At 31.7% G+C, this 20,683-nt stretch overlaps 1 protein-coding gene across 1 annotated transcript in view; it reads left to right on the top strand.

The window, feature by feature from the left end:
• LOC108913512 (colorectal mutant cancer protein) overlaps positions 1–20,683 on the top strand; it is a 189,072-nt gene that overhangs the window by 163,111 nt on the left and 5,278 nt on the right. Inside the window, exons 4-10 of the mRNA XM_018719072.2 lie at positions 9,261–9,402; positions 12,838–12,941; positions 13,594–14,225; positions 14,315–14,590; positions 15,530–15,719; positions 18,321–18,515; positions 18,964–19,154. Coding sequence (XP_018574588.1) covers positions 9,261–9,402; positions 12,838–12,941; positions 13,594–14,225; positions 14,315–14,590; positions 15,530–15,719; positions 18,321–18,515; positions 18,964–19,154 — 1,730 coding nt within the window. The remainder of the gene's footprint in view (positions 1–9,260; positions 9,403–12,837; positions 12,942–13,593; positions 14,226–14,314; positions 14,591–15,529; positions 15,720–18,320; positions 18,516–18,963; positions 19,155–20,683) is intronic.

Below are 20,683 nucleotides of genomic sequence, written 5' to 3'. Positions count from 1 at the left end.
GCTCCTTGGGAGACCCTATTTGAAACCCAAGGAGCTGAGAGAAGTGTCAGCAAGGAAGCTTTTGGACTTTGTAAAAAGGACAAATCTACTTGCTGAATAGGACTAGTAGTGGGACGCACAATAGGCCTAATTAGGCCGCAGTGCTATGGGACTTATTAGGACCATCCACTAGAAGAAGAAGAAGAACAAGAGGTATGACGTCACAATATAATTCCCGTTTGTTTTCCCACGCTCCATTTTCATTTATTATTTTCAGAGAGAAGTTGGTAAAAAATATTTACTTTTAACTATCATATATACTTTCTGAATATGAATTTAAAAATATATTCTAAATAAGCCCATTGTAGACTAGACGGCAGACGGCTAAGAAGCAAGTTGTATTATCGGTCGCACGAAATGACGTCACAATGTGTTCTTGTTTACGTGACAAAATTTAAACTTTTACATACATAATTTTATACATCTATAATTTATAGCATTAACAAGATTATTTTTTTTGCCACTGTTAGTTGTCGGTTATTGACTACAAAATGCGGTTTTTGAAGAAATTAAATGAAAATACAAGTTGTCTATTGACGTCAGCACTTCAAACAATCTACGCCAGTGATGCCCAAAGTGTGGGTCACGATCCATTTCGGGTCGCAAAATTGTATGCTACAGAAGTCAAACTCACTCGAAACGCCTTACTAGTTTTCTGTGGGGTCACGACCTATAGCTACAACCTCACAGAAGGCTAATAAAGCGTTTTGAGCAAGTTCGACTTCTGTAACTTCTACTACGTTTAGTTTTTCGCTTGTGAGACAACTATAACGAGCTCGCAGAGGCTCAACCAGAGAATCAAGTGTACGTTACTGAAAAAAGACAGTCGAATACTTTACTCGCTTTTTATGAGACCGTAGCCTTAAGGTTTGTGAATATTACTCACTGGCGTTGTACGAACGATCGTACGATGTTTCACTAAAGTATGTTTTATTGACTATGAAGTCAATAAAACGTACTTTAGTGAAACATCCTCCCTTCTAAAAAACGATTTTGTTGCCTTGTACTTTAGGCTAAAATTTTAGTTCGGAAACCTTTTAGTGACATTGAAGGACATTGCACGTCATAAAAGTCTAAATAAGATTATATCTTCGGGTCAGATTTGAAACTGATGTGGGTCAACCCACTTAAGTTTTCATTTTCTCGTGTATCCCCATGGCTCGGCAATGCATCAGCGTGTTACTTCCTTCTATTTTTTAATTATTCCTTTGGCGAAGCGCCTGAGATATTTCCATAATACAGACGCCGCCTCCGTCATGTTTATTTATTGATTGCGTTTACTTTGTTTTAAACTTTAAATTGCCATACGGGTAAAGTTACCGAATCCATTATCCATTACCCTGAGTTTGTTAACTTCTGTGGTGGTTTTAATTTCTGTTTTATGCGAGCCTATGTACTCCCATAAATCGATCGAGCTAGCTTTTCACAAAGTTGTATCTATTATACAAGCCGTCATCTTTTGATATGAAACAGAGTGAAAAAAAATATTTACACTTATTTTTTTATTTTTGTATGAAATTGTTATCAAACTGGCAATTTAAAAAGTATATGAGTGTAACGAATTTGGCGAACAGTTGTGTCGTGGTTTTAGTCTATTACGTCATATATTTGATGATAGTAACGTACTAAATAGAATTTTTTTAAATCAAATAAAAAGTTTTAGTAGAATTGATTACTTAACAAATTTTCGTGTATTGTTTGGATAAACTTTCATTACAGAATATTAATGATTAACAATATCTTTATAATAAATACCTGTACGTGTATTTAAATAAAATTTCATTTTCCTCTTCAATACTATCAAACGATTACATAACCATGATACATATTTTATTTAGCACTTGAAAATATATTATAAATTTCGTAGAAAATTTATACCTAGATTGAAAATAATAATAAAAAAATAGAAAAATATGTTTAATACCCATATATCGGAAACAAAACATTTTAGATGTACCTCTGCGTTTAAGGTGACTTGGGGAGTCATCGTCTACAATATTTTAAAAAGTCGTATGGGAAAAATACCTATTGAAATGTTCAAAAGAATTGGAGCAGTTGTCATTCAAATCACCACAAACCGTAATTGCCTCAGTTTTGTTCGTTTTAAAAAATAAAAAACTGACGTCAATGGTTTTAGAAATACTTCGAACTGGTACTTCTATTCTTCCTCTATTTTTGAACATGCTATTATGAGTTTTGAAAACGCAAGAATATTTAGTTCTAGTTAATTTATTTAAATATGACTATAATAATTTGTTTTATCTTTCCAAATTTAAACTAAACTAGACTATAAAACTAAATTAAATTTTTTAATTTTAATGCTATGATATCGATCACGGATAATTATCTTACGAGTAAAAATAGATTTAATAGTAAATGTAATCCCTTTTCAGCAGGTTTTATAAAAAAGTGGAATATCTCCAAAATAACTACGGAAATGTCTTATAAAAGTAAGAGAGAACAAAAACTATACAGAATAAAACAGTTAAAACGGTTAAATACATTAAAATTATAAAAGTTAACAAATCCATAGAAAACACGCTGTATAAAATTATGAACGCCTCACAGATCTAAAATTGTTGGCTAGCCTTTGTCACTGTGTCAAGTATTTTGGTTCTAAATTTAGTAAATTCTGACAATTGAAAAAATTTTCTAACTTGACAACGGAACAACTGAATTAAAACTGGTAAAACTATTATACATATAGTATAATGCAGAACCAATTCGAATATTTAATAATGTGTACTGTAAAAAACTATTTTTTGAGCATTTTACTCTCATATATGACCCTGGACATTTGAAAGTAATTTTGTAGTTTCGTTTTTTAATCCCTTTTCTATATTATTATTTTTTGCATCTCGAACAATTACTGAGCTATTGCTCTTTAAAACTATCAGATTATCTAAATTCAAGGTGTATATAATTTGAGTATACGCAATTTGGCAATGAATTGTTGAGAAATGTGCACTAAAAGTCAAGAAAATGTAGACAAAACACACAAAGTAGACTATTTTTTACAAAAAATGAAAGATGAAGACTTTTTGCAATCAACCAATAATCACATAACTTAAAAATAATTATTTTCGATAAAGGTTATTTTATAATTTACAAAAACTCTCAATGAATATTTAATTTTATAGAAGTTTCTTTTTTAAGATATATAGTGTGTTCAGCATAATGTAGGTACACAGAGCAGATGTGCGTAGGGAAACTAATACATATATGGTACTTTAACACAACCTTAAGCTCTCTTGTAAATTTTTATTATTCTTAATCACCAACTTTTTTTGATACAAATATCTTTCAATTTTTTTTAACAAAAAAATTGATTTATTTGAAACGAAATAAAACTTCATACAATACAGAAACTTTTAACTGAATATTTTTTCACGAGAATTATTGGAAAAATTGCCATTTTTATTAACACATAACTGAGTTTAAAAAATTATAAGATTATTTACTGTAAATTTCTCAATCTCGTTTCGTTTGTATTATTATCACATAAATTAAATTTTTGGTGACTGTTAAATCAGATTTGTATCGAAAATGTGTTGGTGGTAATTAAAAAATAATTTAAAAGGCCCCTGACTTTATTTTAGAATTAGAACTGAACTTGTAAAATTATTACCTGCCAAAAAAATATGAGCATTTGGGGTATTTTCCTAGTTTTATAAATGCAATTATTTTGATTATCATGTCAAAAAGTGACAAACCAAATTTCACTTAATAAAAAGCGTTTTCAAATTATTTAGAAAAAAAAACAAATTTTTTGCCAAAGAGGACATCTAGCCGCTAAACAAAGCGATTTGGTATAGAGGTAAGTTGTGTTATATCACAAATAAAATTATAGGTCTGAGTGTTATAAGTTTTTTATTAGCAGCAACGTAATTTTACAGCATTAAGTCAAAAACTATACTGTGCATTTGGTCTCGCAGAGATCCTTTAAATATAATTAAATTATATGCATCAGCATTTCTGGAATATAATGATGCGACAGGAATGCTGATGTTACGTTATTTGTTATATTAGATAAATTGTTACAGCGAAATATAAAAATATAAGTTATACAAGGGCTTACACACAATATTTTATTCTCCCCTGTACATACCTACTTGTGTCCGTTTTTAAGCGGGACGCCCAGTATATTTTTATCAAACTTTTTCTTTCTCCAGTAAAACCGCTTGTTCCATATTTATAAGTCCAAGCATTCTGTCACGGATTAATGTTACATTTGCAGAAATTATTACCTGGACAAAAAAAATATGACCGTATAGAAAATTAAATTTTAGATCGAGTTTCTTGTTCTTTAAACTAGATCCAAAATGGCGAACATGGTTAAAAAAAATCGCAAAGTTGAAAAACACGGTTTTTCTAAAATAACAAAATATAGCACAGATTGAAAAATTTTAAATGAGAAAGTTGTAGGTTTTAAAAAGTTCTATCGACCGATTTTTTGTAAGTATCTATTGCTTTGTTACTTTTCGAGATATATCGAAAAAACCGTTAAAAATCTTCTCTTTTCTCTTCTTCTAAACTCGTTTACATTTACGTTCCCATACTTGCTATTTACTGCAAGCATAGCCCGCGGCAAGCCAAAAAAGTACGTTTTTTAAAAATTTAAAAATATTTATTATTTTTCGAGATATGTATATAGATTTTTTGAAAAAAAGGCGCTCTCGAAAATTGGCTACATCTTTTCAGCGGATAACCCTACAGTGACAATTTTCGGTTTATTTTCTTCGGAAAGAGTTATATTATCATGCTGTTAAAAAATGTTGTCGATTTTATTAATTTTAAGGATCAAAAAATGACTGAAAATGTTGCACTTTTTTGGATATGTTTTTTTCAAATAACTATTTCAATTTTTATTTTATGAACATGACTTTTATAGAAAGAAACTGGTGACATTTTTTCACGAATTTAAAAAAAAAATGTTTTTCTACGACCTTCTTGAGCCGATATTTTTTTTATTTAAAAAATTTTTTAACAGCGATGCGCTTGATGGAGGTAAAAAATAGTAGGATATGTTTACTTGATTTTTAATATTAGTAACTGAGTAATAAACTGAAGCGTGCAAGCGCTGAGTGCGTCAGCTGGACCGGACGAAGAAGTAGGGGGAAGCGGCGCGCGCTCGCTCTGAACACTGATGACGTGCAGTCTAAATGGCTCGCGCTTGCAAAATCTTTGATATCTCGGCTTCTGGACCACGTACAAAAATTCTTTTATACTTAATCTGGGGTAGCTAAACACGAATATTATAGTCATTTTCGCATTAGAAGCAAAATAGTCCCGTAAATGTTTAGATTTTATTTAACTTACATTTTTTTTTTACTTTTATTAAACTTCTTCACGAAAATATGGAAGACGAACAAGAAAATGAATCAAAAGACAATCCGACAAAGAAAAGAAGAATTTCATTCGATAAATCATTTTAGTTTTCATTGTAATAATTTTATAGACATTTTATACAAAGTTGTATAATTATTAAATATTTTTGTAAATACATTAAATTCTTTAAACTTATTTTACACCAAAATTAATTAATCATTGAAGTGATGAAGTAATTGTTAAAAAGTACAAGTACAACGTCAGTATGATTAATGAAGAAAAAAAATTAAGGTATTACACGAAAAATACTATAATATTATTAATTATTAAAATGACGATATATGCAAAACAATGTAAATTAAATAAAAACTAAACATTTACGGGACTATTTTGCTTCTAATGCGAAAATGACTAGAATATTCGTGTTTAGCTACCCCAGATTAAGTACAAAAGAATTTTTGTACGTGGTCCAGAAGCCGAGATATCAAAGATTTTCAGTCATCAGTGTTCAGAGCGAGCGCGCGCCGCTTCCCCCTACTTCTCCGGCCGGTCCAGCTGACGCACTCAGTGCTTGCACGCTTCAGTTTATTACTCAATTACTAATACTAAAAATCAAGTAAACATATCCTACTATTTTTTTTTGAAAATATAAGTATTCAATATTAACCTCCATCAAGCGCATCCCTGTAAAATGTTAACTGCGTTTTCAAAATTTTTTTTAAAGAAGGTTGTAGAAAAATTTTTTTTTTAAATCGTGAAAAAATGTCAGCAGTTTCTTTCTTTAAAAGTAATTTTCATAAAATAAAAATTGAAATAGTTATTTGAAAAAAACACCCAAAAAAAATGCAACTTTTTCAAAGTAATTTTTTGATCCTTAAAATTAATAAAATCGTCAACATTTTTTAACAGCATGATAATATAACTCTTTACGAAGAAAATAAACCGAAAATCGTTACTGTAGGGCTATCCGCTGAGAAGATCTAGCCAATTTTCGAGGGCGCCTTTTTTTCAAAAAATCGATATATCGAAAAATAACTAATATTTTTAAAATTTTCAAAAATGTACTTTTTTGGCTTGCAGCGGGCTATGCTTGCAATAAATAGCAAATATGGGCACGTAAATGTAAACGAGTTATAGAAGAGAAAAGAGAAGATTTTTAACGGTTTTTTTCGATATATCTCGAAAAGTAACAGAGCAATCGATACTTACAAAAGATCAGTCGATAGATCCTTTTAAAACCTACAACTTTCTCATTTAAAATTTTTCAATCGGTGCTATATTTTTTTAGTTATTTTAGAAAAACCGTTTTTTGCAACTTTGCGATTTTTTTAACCATGTTCGCCATTTTGGATCGAGTTTAAAGAATAAGAATTAATCAATTTAAAATTTAATTTTCTATACGGTCATATTTTTTTTGTCCAGGTAATAATTTCTGTAAGCATTTCTCTATAATGCTTGGACTATTAATATAAAATTCAGTCATACCGTTGCACACATAGAGAGGTTACTGTATTACTGCATTTAATACATTTTGAGTTCACCCCATTACCAAATATGTTGATCAAATAATTTCGAAATATCCTGTATATTGCTAAATTGCCCTGGAAGAGAAAAATCGTTATGCAAAAATATATTCAGCTTTCTTATTAGGAGCCGGAAAATCAGTGGGTAGATCCTTTTAACCTTACTTTTCAATAGGTACCTCCCACTCAGGTTACTCCAGTTACTTGTGATCAATTGAGATAAAATTCGTACAAAAAAACAATTCACAATACAATTATGATTCTGTTCAGTTCAATATTAAATTGTGTCAGATGCCATTCAGCAGATACCTACATTAAAATTAAATATTTGAATCAAATTAATATAATGCAATTATGTTCTTTTATTCTATTTTCAATAATTTTAACAAATGCATACAGTTTATGATGAGCGACATAAAATATTTTGTCGGTTTAATTAAAATGTCATTTTTGTCCATTTGTTTCTCTTTACAAATATATTTTTTTAATTTAGGCATTCTGAATTTGGCCCTTGAAAAGCATAATTGGTTAGTTTCGTATATTTAATTAAAAAATAAAATTTATCCAAGAAATTTAAAATAACATTTTCGAGACCAGTGCTTACAAAGAGCGAATAGTATCAGTGGCGTACACAGAATTTTGCTATGGAAAAATTTAGAGCTCTTAACACTTAATACATTATTATCACTCTTCTTTTTTGTAAGGAAAAAAATATGGGAATTATTTGTCGTATGTGGATTCTGACAAAAAAATTGCATACCTATACTTGAAAATATTTTCTCAAAAAATTATTTTTTTACATTTTTATTTGAATTTGTCGTAAAATTCTTCGTACCATATTATAGTTTTACGTTCAGTTGCTGCGTTGCCGTTTTAGAAATTCTTGTAATATGCGGAAAACAGTCTACTAAATATGGAAAATAGTAACAGTTAGAACTAAAATATTTCACGGGTGATAAAGGTTTTATCTGAAGACGTTCACTATTTTATACAGGATGTTTTTTATAGATTTGCCATCTTTACAAATTTCAAAACCCATTTATTACGGAAGATAATTTCCAAGCCCAGGCGTAAACGTGGCCCAGACGTGCCACGGACTCGAATCGTGGATGAGAATATCTACTAAGAATGTGCTGTACATAGCCCGGCTGATGTCCTGAGGACATCAACAGTAAAGCCTAGGTTGTCCTCATTTGATCTACTGATCCTGACAATGTCCTGTATATAACCAGGCGGATGTCCTTAGGACGTCAAAGTTCAAGCTGTCCCATTTAAATACCCCGGGAACATCCTGAGGTGATCGTGTTATCCTCCGTACATCCTACGAATGTCGCGATGCTGTGTGGGAGAGGGTGATTTTGAAAGAATCCTAGACAACTTACGCCTCTTAAATAATCTGGCAAAATAAAAGGCCCAGGTGGATTACGGTTGACTGATCTTGAAGACTTGTTTGCCTATAAAGTTAATCATTCCGTTTCGGGTAAATAGAGCCTTGTCACTGTCCAAAATATTTCTGGTAATGTTTTTATTCATTTAATGTGGCTGTAAAGCTTAAACTTGTTGCTCTTGAAAGGGGTACCATTGATTTTCCTGCATTGTTGTCTGAACTTTCTTTGGTTCAGTTAAACTTGGCGTGCAATTACTCGAGTACTTGTTGGATCTCAACAAGATTTCCTCCTTTTGTAGTTTTCTGGCACTCTACATCTTCCAGCATGCCCTTCACGATGTTCCTGCAAATCACCGGTGTCTGCTCCCTTTGCCACAACCCGAACAAATGATCGCGATGAGGATGATCCTATAAGGGTCGTCCACGTATAGCTGAAAAGCAGCATTGGCACTCTAGCGACAGTCTCCATAAGTTAACATATCAACTAGCGCTACAAGCGAAATTATTCAACCAAAAATCACGGTGGAAATCCACGATAGAACTGACACAAACATACAGCATAAGAAAATAAACATACACAGAAAGGCCATAAACTTTAGGTTTATGTACCTTTGTTTGGAATATCGATCGACTTACTTGCTTAAATTATTTGCAAGGAGTTACTTGATTTTTTATAGGGTTTCATTTGAAAGAAAATATAAAAATAGCTAATTCTCAGAAAAAATGGAATACTGCACTATCGAAATTAATTTTAAAAATTGAAGAAATTAATTTGGTAAAACTTTTATTTGGCTCGCTTGTTTGTACTACTGATACTACCAGAACTGTGAGAGAATTCGTGAAACATCATATTTACTGTAGTTTGTATTTATTTGCCAGTAAAGTTATTTAACTAATTCCGTCAGAACATCCGACCACTTTACATAGTTTCAGGCGTGGGTCTGATTTGTTTAACGCTCCTAATTATGTCAATTTAATTGCAGGAAAGGCTTCAGCAACAACTGGACGAACAGGCTCAGCGCTACGAGGAACAGCTGACGGAGCTGCACTCCGTCATTGCCGAACTTACACGCAAATTACATCAGCAGCGAACTATGGCGATAGCGGAGGAAGACGAGGTGTCAGGTACGAAAGTGACAGTTTCAATTTAATTTAATGTTGTTATTTGGTGGGGTCTTGGGAAAACGTACGTCTAAAAGCTTTTTAAACAGCGACTTTTCTATTTTTTTCTTTCTCTCAAATGTTCCGCTGCAACACGAAACTAGCTTTAAATTTGATTCCGAAATAAAAATTCCAACTAAATTGAGAAAGAACTATTATTTTTCCATAAAAACACCGAAACTGATCGATTTTAGTCGTAAAAGAGGCACATATTTTTTACAAATTCCCCATCTCGTATTAGCACCGATGGGATATCCATCCCATCGATGCTAATGCACAAATAACATAAAAAATGTAAACGATTTTCTAAGGCACTGTTTCCAGAAAACAATATTAAAAGAATTATATAACCTCAATTTTTTTTAGTTAATTTGCTATTACTGCAGCAGTTGAGAACTGATTTGAAACTATCAGAAATATTTGTCCAATTGATTTGTGACCTTAAACTTGCTGAAATTACGTGACAAGTTAAGTGACCAAATGCATCTAATAGTTTGAAAACAGTTTGAGACTGCTACAGAAACAAACCTAATAATTTGACATATAAAAACTCTTGTTGGTTTATGAACACGCATTTTGCTTTCAAAGCCCTCTAAATTATTACTGATATTTTTATAATGCACAATTTTATTAATTATTAATTAACGTAATGAAATAATTTGGCAAATGTAAGCAATAGCTTGCAACTGTGTGGAACATAATTTTCTTCTACTTTTAATTCTGCTCCATTTATATTGTAAGAGTTAAATTTTTATAGTTTGTATCTTCTTTATAAAAATATGACCTTACTTATTTCACATACAGATTACATATGATGAGATGAGATTATAAAAAGATCTTTGTCTTATTACTAACCATAACTTTACCTTATTCTCAACTTTAGTCTTCTTCTTTCCTAGTGGTTGGTCCTAATAAGTCCCATAGCACTGCGGCCTAATTAGGCCTATTGTGCGTCCCACTACTAGTCCTATTCAGTCTATTCAGTCAGTAGTTTTGTCCTTTTGACAAAGTCCAAAAGCTTCCTTGCTGATACTTCTCTCAGTTCCTTGGGTTCCAAAAAGGTCTCCCAAGGAGCGTCATTCTACTACGTGCAAATCCCGAGCACTCGTACAGGATATGCAGAGAAGTTTCATCCGCCGAGTCACATCCTCGGCAAACCGGACTGTCTACAAGCTTTAGCTTATGTAGATGTTTCCTAAAGTGACAGTGTCCCGTTGTGAGTCCCGTCACTCTCCTGAGCCGGATTTCATTCAAGCTCAGTGAATCGTTTGCTCTTTCCTTCAAAGGATACTCCATGAGCTCCATAGAATGGCTATGTTCTGGCCTTGAAGTCCAGTATTTCCTATGTTCTGTCTCGGTCCATTTGCTCAGAGCCCGCCTGACCACACTGGGAGATGTACCACAGAAGGGCTCCGGGCCAATGAACACTGTCTCGGATCCCTTCTTAGCAAGTTCATCCCCTTTCTCGTTCCCACAAATGCCTTTGTGCCCTGGCAACACAGTCTAACTGTATTATTGGTGTTAGGCTTAGTTTCAATCCTAATACCTGTTATTTTTAATTCGTCTATAAAAATTTGGTCTTATCTAATCTTAAGAATTGGCAATCCAAAACTGTTGCGTACGAGTACTTGTCTTAATCTTAATTAGTCTTAATCTAAGAAGTAAAATATGTAAATTTTCAAGGTCAGGTCTTAAGACTTCCGTAGGATTAAAACTAGGTTAGAATTTTTATAAACCAGCACATTGAAATCTGTAAGATCTGTTAAGACTGGCCAGCATCAGAAAGGAGAAATAGCAGACCTTTTTACATGTGTACCTACTTGCGGTCTAGTCTTAGGCCGGTCGTACTTTAAATGCGTTTTCGTCCGAATTGGATTAGTCAGAAGTCGCACGAAGAAGTGCGAATGATTCCATTTCAAACCTATTAAAGGTCGTATACTGTGTCCCAATTCGTTCGTGCGAATTCGAACGATAACATGCGATGCACGATGCATCCGAAACAAATAGGATTGTTCGCAGTTTTTCTGACGAATCGATAGAAACCACTACATACCGATGGATGTTGAAAAATAATTAATTAATCTGATTTATGAAAAAACGCCTCTGTGGGATATAACCGACAAATCATATCACATCACATCTTTAAGTCATTATATAAATCACAGAGCACTAAATGATGAAATTCTCCAAATTCTTTTCGTTTAGCTAATATGTCATTAACCGAACACTTTTTTTAATCTTTAATCGTCGTCTAAGAAGATAACTATTTTGCAAATGATAATCATCCACGTTATTAACAATATTAATATGCTGATCGGTATGTACGACTGACTTCGTGCAAAGCAAAAACTTGTCCAGTGGATGATACCACATAGGCGAACTCTGACAAAATTCCGATTTTCAATTTCAATTTCTGACGAAAATGCATCGAAATGACAATCGGCCTTAGTCCTAAAAAGGAAAAAGTTAATAGCTGCTAAAGGATTACAGTGAGGGTACATACTTTCCAGTGAGATAGTTTTCGTGACTCCTCAACGAAACGTGATAAACGTTTGCGCAGTTTTTTCGTAAATTATTAAAATTATTATATTTTGATCATATTTCAATGAATAAGTATTGAACGAAAATCGAAAAATATATTGTATTGTAAGCAAGATGCTTCCTTCTAATTTTTATAAATAGAAACGGTTACACTAAATGCGAATTTCCTTACACTGTGAGAAGTGATTAATTATTATTATTATAATCGTTGAGCGAAAAATAATATCTCACTCTTATAATGTAGTAGTTTGCCTGGTATTATTCATTGGAGTAGATTTTATTTATTCCCGAAAATAAAAAATAATAGCATTACTAAAATATTACTATTATTGTAGGTGTATACATATAACTTGGATTGAGAAATTTTGCAAGCTACTTTTAAGTACATTTAAGTATATTAAAAATGTCAAACAAAAAGTAGATAGCAATTAAGTACTAAATTCACAAATTAGGTACGCTATTTTATAGTTTTACAGTTTTCATTATTTCCATTATGTCATCAATTAGGAAAAAAATATATTTGTTAAAAAGGATGTTAAAAATTGTTAGTCAGGTAATGAAAAAATTGCAAGTATTTATAACTGAACTAGTTTCGTTGATTTCTTTGTTTTTTATGGTGCATTTGATAATTGTATTAAAACATCTAAATTAATACTAGTAACTATTTTTTCATTAGTTTTTTATCGCAAATATGTATATGTGAAAATTATGTTACTGTATCATTTAATACCAAAAATTTTTCTGTCTGACACTAAGTAATATTCGAAAAAATTATGATTGCCGTCATTAAGATAGACATTGAAAAAAATCAAGCTACTTTTTTATAAGACACCTGATACATCCACGTTTACCTTTCAGAGTCATGTACAAGTGCCCATGAAGAATCAGTAACTTGCCCACTAGAAGTGAGCGAATTAGAGCCTTTAGAAAATGAATTATCTGACTTGGATAATAAAATACCTGTAAGTATAATTTTCCATGTCATTTATGTTTAATGTTCAAAGAAATAAAAATGTTACTTCTCTTTTTCCCCTAATTTAAAATTTAAAATTTAGACCAAAACATTTACAATACACTCCCTAAAATTGAAAAACCTTAGTATTAAAATTATTGATTATTATATAAGGGTCAAAATTCATTGTTTCAAATTAAATGCAATTGCGTCTGACTGTCGAAAATTATTTCTAGTGCACTAGGAGCAAAGTTGCTATTAATTTTAAAGAAATTGTGTTGGCAATTTATTTTTTAGCCAAAATCTAATATCAATATCACGATTTAACTCATATTTTTAGGGACCATATAATAAATAATATTTAACTCAACTTGTCTTTAACTGATTAGTTAATGGCATGTCCCCAATAAATGAAGACCCTGTATGTACAATGTCTAATGTTATGCTGATGTCATTAAACTTTTAATATTTACCTCGGTATTTTCACACCCATACTATTTTTCTAAAATGGACCTCTGGAGATAAAACTTATTGGAACAATTGAAACTATTTAAAAATATGTCTGCTGTAGTCTCATTATATGTTAATATTTGATGTTAACTGACCGATAATAATTATTACCTACTATTTTCAAAAATATATATATTTTTGTTTGATTTCAGTCATCAGAGAGTCCTATAGAGTTACCTGAACCAAAACTCACATCTTCACATCATGAGAATAATGAGCTCTCACCATTTTCTGAAGTTGTCGAGCCTTTAAAAAATGAAATAACCAGCCTAAAACATCAGTTGCATGAAGCTCATACAAGGCTAGCACAGATTGCTCTTTCCAAAATTGAAGAAACTGCAGATGAGGAAACCATTACAGATAGCAAAAATATAGAATCACCCGAATCTCATATAGAGATTGACTGTGAGTCGAAAAGTTATCATGAAGAGAAAGTAGATATAAAATATAGTAATATAGTACCTATACATAGGACTAATGTTAAAAACAACGCTAACGCGACATTTGCTAGTGCGCCAGTAACAAAGGTAGCTGAAAGGATAAAATTAAAAAGGGCAACAGACGGGCAGAGGGACATTACTCCTAATGACTTAATAAACTCAGATTTGCCCACTGCTGTTGCCGAACACATAGTTGGAGATATTCTACGACAGTGTGATTTACAAGCGGAAAAGCAATGTATGGATATGGAAATTAGAAAAATTAATGCTAAGTTGGAACACGCAAGATCACAAAACACGGTGCTGGCTATCACCTTGTCTGAAACTAAAGCCCATTGTGATAGGTAATATTCTCAACATCTGTACTGCTTATATTTACTTCTAGAACTGTTTTTTATTTAGAAAAAAATGTACATGTTATTTTTTTTTTCAGATTGGCATTATTGTGTGGAAAATACGAGTCGAATGCTATTGCCCTTAGATTAGCTTTAGGTATTAGTGACAGAGCTATAGAGGCCTATGACGTGCTTCTAGCTTTGCTCGAAACAGAGCTATCCTTAAAGGAAAATAATCCAGACACAGTACAAAATAGAACAGCTGCCGAAATAGTGGCAAAACAGCTTCTTCACCATTTAGATTCATATCAAAGTACAGATGTTCTGTTATCACCTTGGCAGAATCATGTTTATAATAGTCCAACAACAGAAGAGTAAGTAATCTTACGCTTTTAAAAATGTATTTCCACTTTAGCAAGCATTATGAAACATGTCTTTAATATCACAATTTCGTCACAAGAAAACTAGATTTTAGACAATGTTGCAAACTTTATATCCCAGTTCACTCATTTTTCCATCTATTTCAATAATTTTTTTTATAAAATTCAAAATAGTCAAATAAGTAAACTAATAAATGTAACAGGGAAACATTTTTATACAGTACCTACTTTTTTAGCCTGCAGATATAGCAAACTATGTACCCTTAATAATAAAATAAAATCACTTCATTATTTACCTATGTTTGTATTATTGTGGTAGCTATAGAGAATTTGGCAGCAATTCAACCGGCAGTACATTAAACATAGGACAGAATTCTAATAATAATAATTTATCATATGTCTCTGCAACTGATACATATCTTCTTATACGGGATGTCCAGAAAATACATAGACAATGTAGGCCAGAGATTCCTTGGCACAGAATAATTCTGTTTAGCTTAACTTTCATATATCCACAATTGCTTTTTTTGTTTTTTTTTTTTCATTGATTTTGACTATTTTCGGCTAAAATTTAATACAAAACATCAATTTTTTCGGGGTTTCAAAATGAAAAATTTTAATTTTTTAGATTAAAAAATGTGTTCATCAATATTAAATATTTTTGGGATGCGGATATCTAATTTTTAATGCTCTCTAAAACAATGTTGAGAAACCTTATTTGAATGTAGAAATTCATATCCCGAAAATGGTTAAAATCGTTTTACAGACTCGAATTATTCCAAAAAAAAAAACAAATATTTTCATCAATTTTAATACTTAATGGTCACCACCTTGTATATTACAATTTAAAAAGAATAGACACAAACCGTCTTTTTTACTGATTTGTGAAACAAACAAACATTTTTTAAATTTATTGAATGTTGTTTCATGCAGTGATGAACCTTGGACTTCAGAACATGAGATGAGGTTAAGGGAGCACGTATCAAGGCTAAAAGCAGAAAGGAGCAACATTCAAGGGACGTATGTGGCTTTAGAATCAACTCAAGTCGAAAATGTACCAGTCAGACCATCAAGCAGTCAAGAAGCAAGAAAACTTGATCTGGAAATGGCTGTACTTATGCAGGTAATGAAGTTTATTTTACTTGTCTTAATCTATTTGTTCAATTTATGAATGCAGTAACAAGGCTTTTTTATATATTTACTTTTAACAGCACCATTCTCACAAAAGATTTTAAACATTTATAGCTTATTGAATAATACTTCAGCAATAACAAAGTAGTAAGTAATTGACTTTCATGAAAATTGTGTTTTTGCCATTTTTCATATCTACAAGAACTGAAATAGCATGGGATATAATATCAGGATCACAAGCAATGTAAATTCAGTTTAAATAAAAGGTGGTTTTTGTAAAATTTTTAATCATTGTGGTTTTTTAATTTTTTTCTGTAAAAAACTGCTTTTTATAAAATTTTTAAAAAATTTAAAGTTTAAAAAGATATAAAAAAAATTACATAAATTGACATCCTGGAAATTAGTTTCTGAACGAAAATGTGGATGATATTGAAAATAATCAAACTGACTGCATATTCACGACGATAAATAAATACGATCTACGAAAAAAAATTTGAATAAAAACTTTTTGGTTTCTGAGTTACAGACCTTCAAAGTTGTCAAAAATAAAACTAATTTAATAATTAACTTCATAACCTTTTTACCGATCGCGTTAAAATTTGGTACATTTATTTGGACTATTATGGCATATTATTTCTTAAAGCTTTAGTCAAATCAATTTACTGGGTGATAGTTTTCTCCGGTTACCTCTCCCTTTTAGCGGTCAAAACTTTGACAGTGGAGGTATTTTTTTTAAAACGGGCAACAACATTGAAAAGGTTGTTTTATTTAAAAAAATATATTGTCTTGAGGAAAACGCCTACAGAAAGCCATTCTTGAGAAAAAGGGCATTAATTGCAGGTTTGTACGTTTCAGTTGCCTTAGGAGTGTCACGGATTTAAAATTTCAAGTTCAGTAGGCGATGAAAACAGGATGTTGGTTACTGTAGCTATCAGGTAATGTCATTACTATTGTGTTTCTTTAAGATTGTCATCATTCCACACATGCAAATTATGAAGTACGTGTCCGTAGTGTATCAAGATCATTAAATGTATGTAAAATTATTGTTCACAAAACTTTAAAAGTGCAACTTCTTTGGCCATTTCATTTAACTCCTGCTCAAGAACTTGAAAATTTAAATCCCTATGTACATTTACAATTTTGCCGCTGGTTGGTGAATGGCTTCGCAAGATAATAATTTGCTTAAAATTGTTTTGTACTGACAAATCTTGTTTTACAAAGAACGGAGTTGTAAATTTTCATAATTTGCATGTGTGGAGTAATCAGAATCCTAAAGAAACATGACAATAATGACATTACTTGATAGCCACAGCAATCAATATCTTGTTTTTTTTTCATCGCGTACTGAACTCAAAATTTTAAATCCGTGACACTGTAACGCAAACTGAAACATACATACCTACAAATAATGCCATTTTTCTCAAGAATGGCTTTCTGTAGGCGATTTTCTCAAAAGACAATATTTTTTAAAAATAAAACGACCTTTTCCATGTTGCTGCCGTTTTAAAAAAATACGACCACTGTAAAAGTTTTGACTGCTAAAAGGGAGAGGTAACTGGAGAAAACTATCACCCAGTATATCGATTTGACTAAAGCTTTAAGAAATAATAAGCCATAATAGTCCAAATAAATGTGCCAAATTTTAACAGGATTGGTAAAAGCGTTATGAAGTTATTAATTAAATTAGTTTTATTGTTGACACCTTTGAAGGCCTGTAACTCAAAAACCAAAAATTGTTTATTTAACTTTTTTTCGTAGATCGTATTTATTTATCGCCATGAATTTGCAGTCAAACGTTGTCGGTGGAAATAACGTATATTTAGAAATGGTGTCAAGCGTATTGGTTCAACAGAAGATTATTATCATTAACATTTTAGACATTAGAGGAAGCAACAGATGATGCTATCAAACCGAAACTTGTATACAGCTTAGAAAAAGTCAAATTATGCAAAAGATCTTATTTATTCTAGCAAGGAATCCATAAAACATAAACTCTATTAAATATAGAAAACTGAATAATTCTAAAATAATAATTTATATTCTAATTTAATATTAGTTTATTTTTAAAAAAGTTAACACTAACTACTCATGTAGTCTTTCACTTATAGTGTGAGTATTTCATAAATTCTCATTCTCAAACAACAGAAAAGGTAATGAAAGAGAAATATACCAGGATAGGTATTAGAAATAATAAATAGAGAGAACCGTAAAACCCAACAGCTTGAGACTCGATAATTGACAACTTGATTTTCTGAAAGATATGTCATCATTTTACCAGGAAGAAATACATCTGAAACTGCAGGTGGCGCCACCTGAGTAAGGGGGTGTAGTCAAGTCGCCTCCGATCTTTTCTGTCTTTAATATTAATTCAAAACCATTAAAATTTCAGTTATGATATTATTTGAATAGTGTTAGAAATAATATCAGAACATAACTTGCTTAGCGGGACAGAATAGCAACTCTATTATGTTATGATGCCATTCATTTTTTAAGCATGGCAGAACATGAAAAAATGTAGGTAGTATTTTTTATTGTATTTTTCTTTCTTACAAAATAACTGATTACAACTGTACAGTTATTGTCTTTGTTTCAGGAGTTAATGGGTCTTCGAGAAGACAAAACAGAATTGCTGTCGAAGCTGTTTGTATTGGAAAAAGAGAAAAGTGCGGTTGAATTGAAACTGAAATATGTTGAAGGCCAACAGAAAGCACAGTCTGCAGCTTTGAAGAACCTCCAGGGCCAGTTGAAAGACACTGAAGCATTATTAGCTTTGGCTACTCAAAATAAGGTAAGTAAAATTGAAAATATTTGTGTATGTATAACATACATCAGAATGTAAAGTGTAGAAGATGTGTTCATTTAAAACATAAATGAATTACACATGACATTTGAAATAATGAGAAATAATGCAAAAAGTAGGTACCTTCTACATGTTTTTTTATACACAATACTTCATCATCCTTAACTTTTAAAAAGTATTGTGTTGGAATATCAAAAGACTTGTCATGACATTTTTGTTAAAAATTTAAGTGTTCTTTTTTTTTGTACACTTAAGAACTTGTTAGTCGTACTTCGTTTCTTTCCTGGTTAGTGTTTCGAAGTGAAAAATAATTGTCTATTTTGGAGATAGTAAAATTGTTTATTTCAATATAGACATGTTCATTTTAATGTCATGTTTCTTTTAACATTTTTGTGACTAATCTTTTCTTAATCCTAACATGACTTGTGTTTTTAAGGAACGAGGGTATTCTGATGCAGAGCATGCACAAGGAGTAGAACTGGAATTAATGCAAGCACTAGCAAGAGAGGCAAGACTGAAAGTTAGGCTACAGGAACTTGTTGCGACTTTGGAACAGGTTACTAAAAATGCAGAGGCCAGACTATTAGAAGGAAGAGAAATAGTACAAGATCTTAATCATACCAATAGGTAATATTTTTAATTAAATTTGACTTTTCACCTAAGCCAAATGGTTCCCAAACTTTGTTGATTGTGTGTTTTAGAAAGTACCCATAAAGATATAATTTGATTTGTATCTAAAATTCATTCAAAAAATAGTTTTTTAATGGAAAAAAAAGAAATAATCATTTTATATTAATGGGTACATTCCCTGTATATATTTTGGGAATCACCGTTCAATAATAGTTTTTATAATCATTTGTTAACTGTAAAAGGTGTAGAAGGTGTGTCCCAAAAGTATTCAACCTGCGTTCATAACTTCATGATGGCATTATATTCTTTGCCATCTGGCTCCTGGTATAGTTTTTGTGAAGTCAATTGAAGAACCAATAATTTCAAGGTATGTACCAGGCTCGGTCACTAAGCAGCAACTCGGCATTGAAATATTTGCAAAACTTGCTCCCACATTTATTTAGCCATACCCATATACAGATCTGGTCAAACGAAACGTGCAGGTGGTAGAAATGTATATGTTCAGTTGAAGAATTAGCGTGCAGGCAAAGAGCAATGTGCACTGTTGCTCTGGTCCATTGCGTCATAAAGTTCAAGTCGCCTAGCAGTGCAGTGCAGGAATGCAGAATTTGGTGTGATTCAGATAATTTTTATTTATTATAGGTACCCTTCTATTAATCACTAATATATTATGATTACGAAAGGGAGAAATAAGAGGGATATTTGGTTTATTAATATTATTACAAGATAGCATTTTGGAGACCTTTTGAAACGGAAGAAAACAAAATTTACCATCAATATAATAAAATTGTTTGAGGACATAAATAATTAAAATATGTTGTTGGTCAAATGAACATATAATAGAAATTTTCTACAAATTATTATATTTTTCTACCTTTACCAGAAAACTTTTTTAGGGCCGCACATGAAACTCATTATATTTGATTGCTCGGTTTTTTATGCATGTTCAACTGACTTTGGAAGAACTATATCCTTCAAAGTAATCTCCATTTGACTGAACAACACACTCTCATCGGTGCTTCCATGCCATGAAGCAGTTCTGGAAGTCACTTTTTAGAATAGCCTTCAGTGCACTCGTCGCATTTGTTTTAATCAACTCTGTGTCATTGAACCGTTGCCCTTTGAGCGAAATTTTCAATCTTGGGCCCAACCAAAAGTCACTGGGATCTACGTCAGGACAGTACAAAGGCTGGCGATGTTGTGTAATCTTGTGTTTTGTCAAAAACTGTTGCATAAGGTTTGATGAATGTGCTGGCCACATCATTGTGGTGAAGGAGTCTGTCGTCGCTCATCCAAAAATGTAGATTGTAATCTTTTCAGAACTTCAAGGTAAAATTCTTTGTTCTGATCTTTTAGAGCATATTCATGGTGCACAACACCTTCATAATCGAAAAAAACAACAACATGGAATTGACATTGCTCTGACTTTGACGTGCTTTTTCCGGCCATGGCTCGGATGGAAGCTTCCACTATGAAGACTATTGTTTTGTTTCAAGATCATGACCATAAACCCACTTGTAAAGATG

The sequence above is a fragment of the Anoplophora glabripennis genome, unplaced genomic scaffold (genome assembly GCF_000390285.2).
Source record: "Anoplophora glabripennis isolate ALB-LARVAE unplaced genomic scaffold, Agla_2.0 scaffold37, whole genome shotgun sequence".
NCBI lineage: Eukaryota > Metazoa > Arthropoda > Insecta > Coleoptera > Cerambycidae > Anoplophora > Anoplophora glabripennis.
Note: the sequence above shows the minus strand (reverse complement) of the source record. Positions and strands in the feature narration are given on the sequence as shown.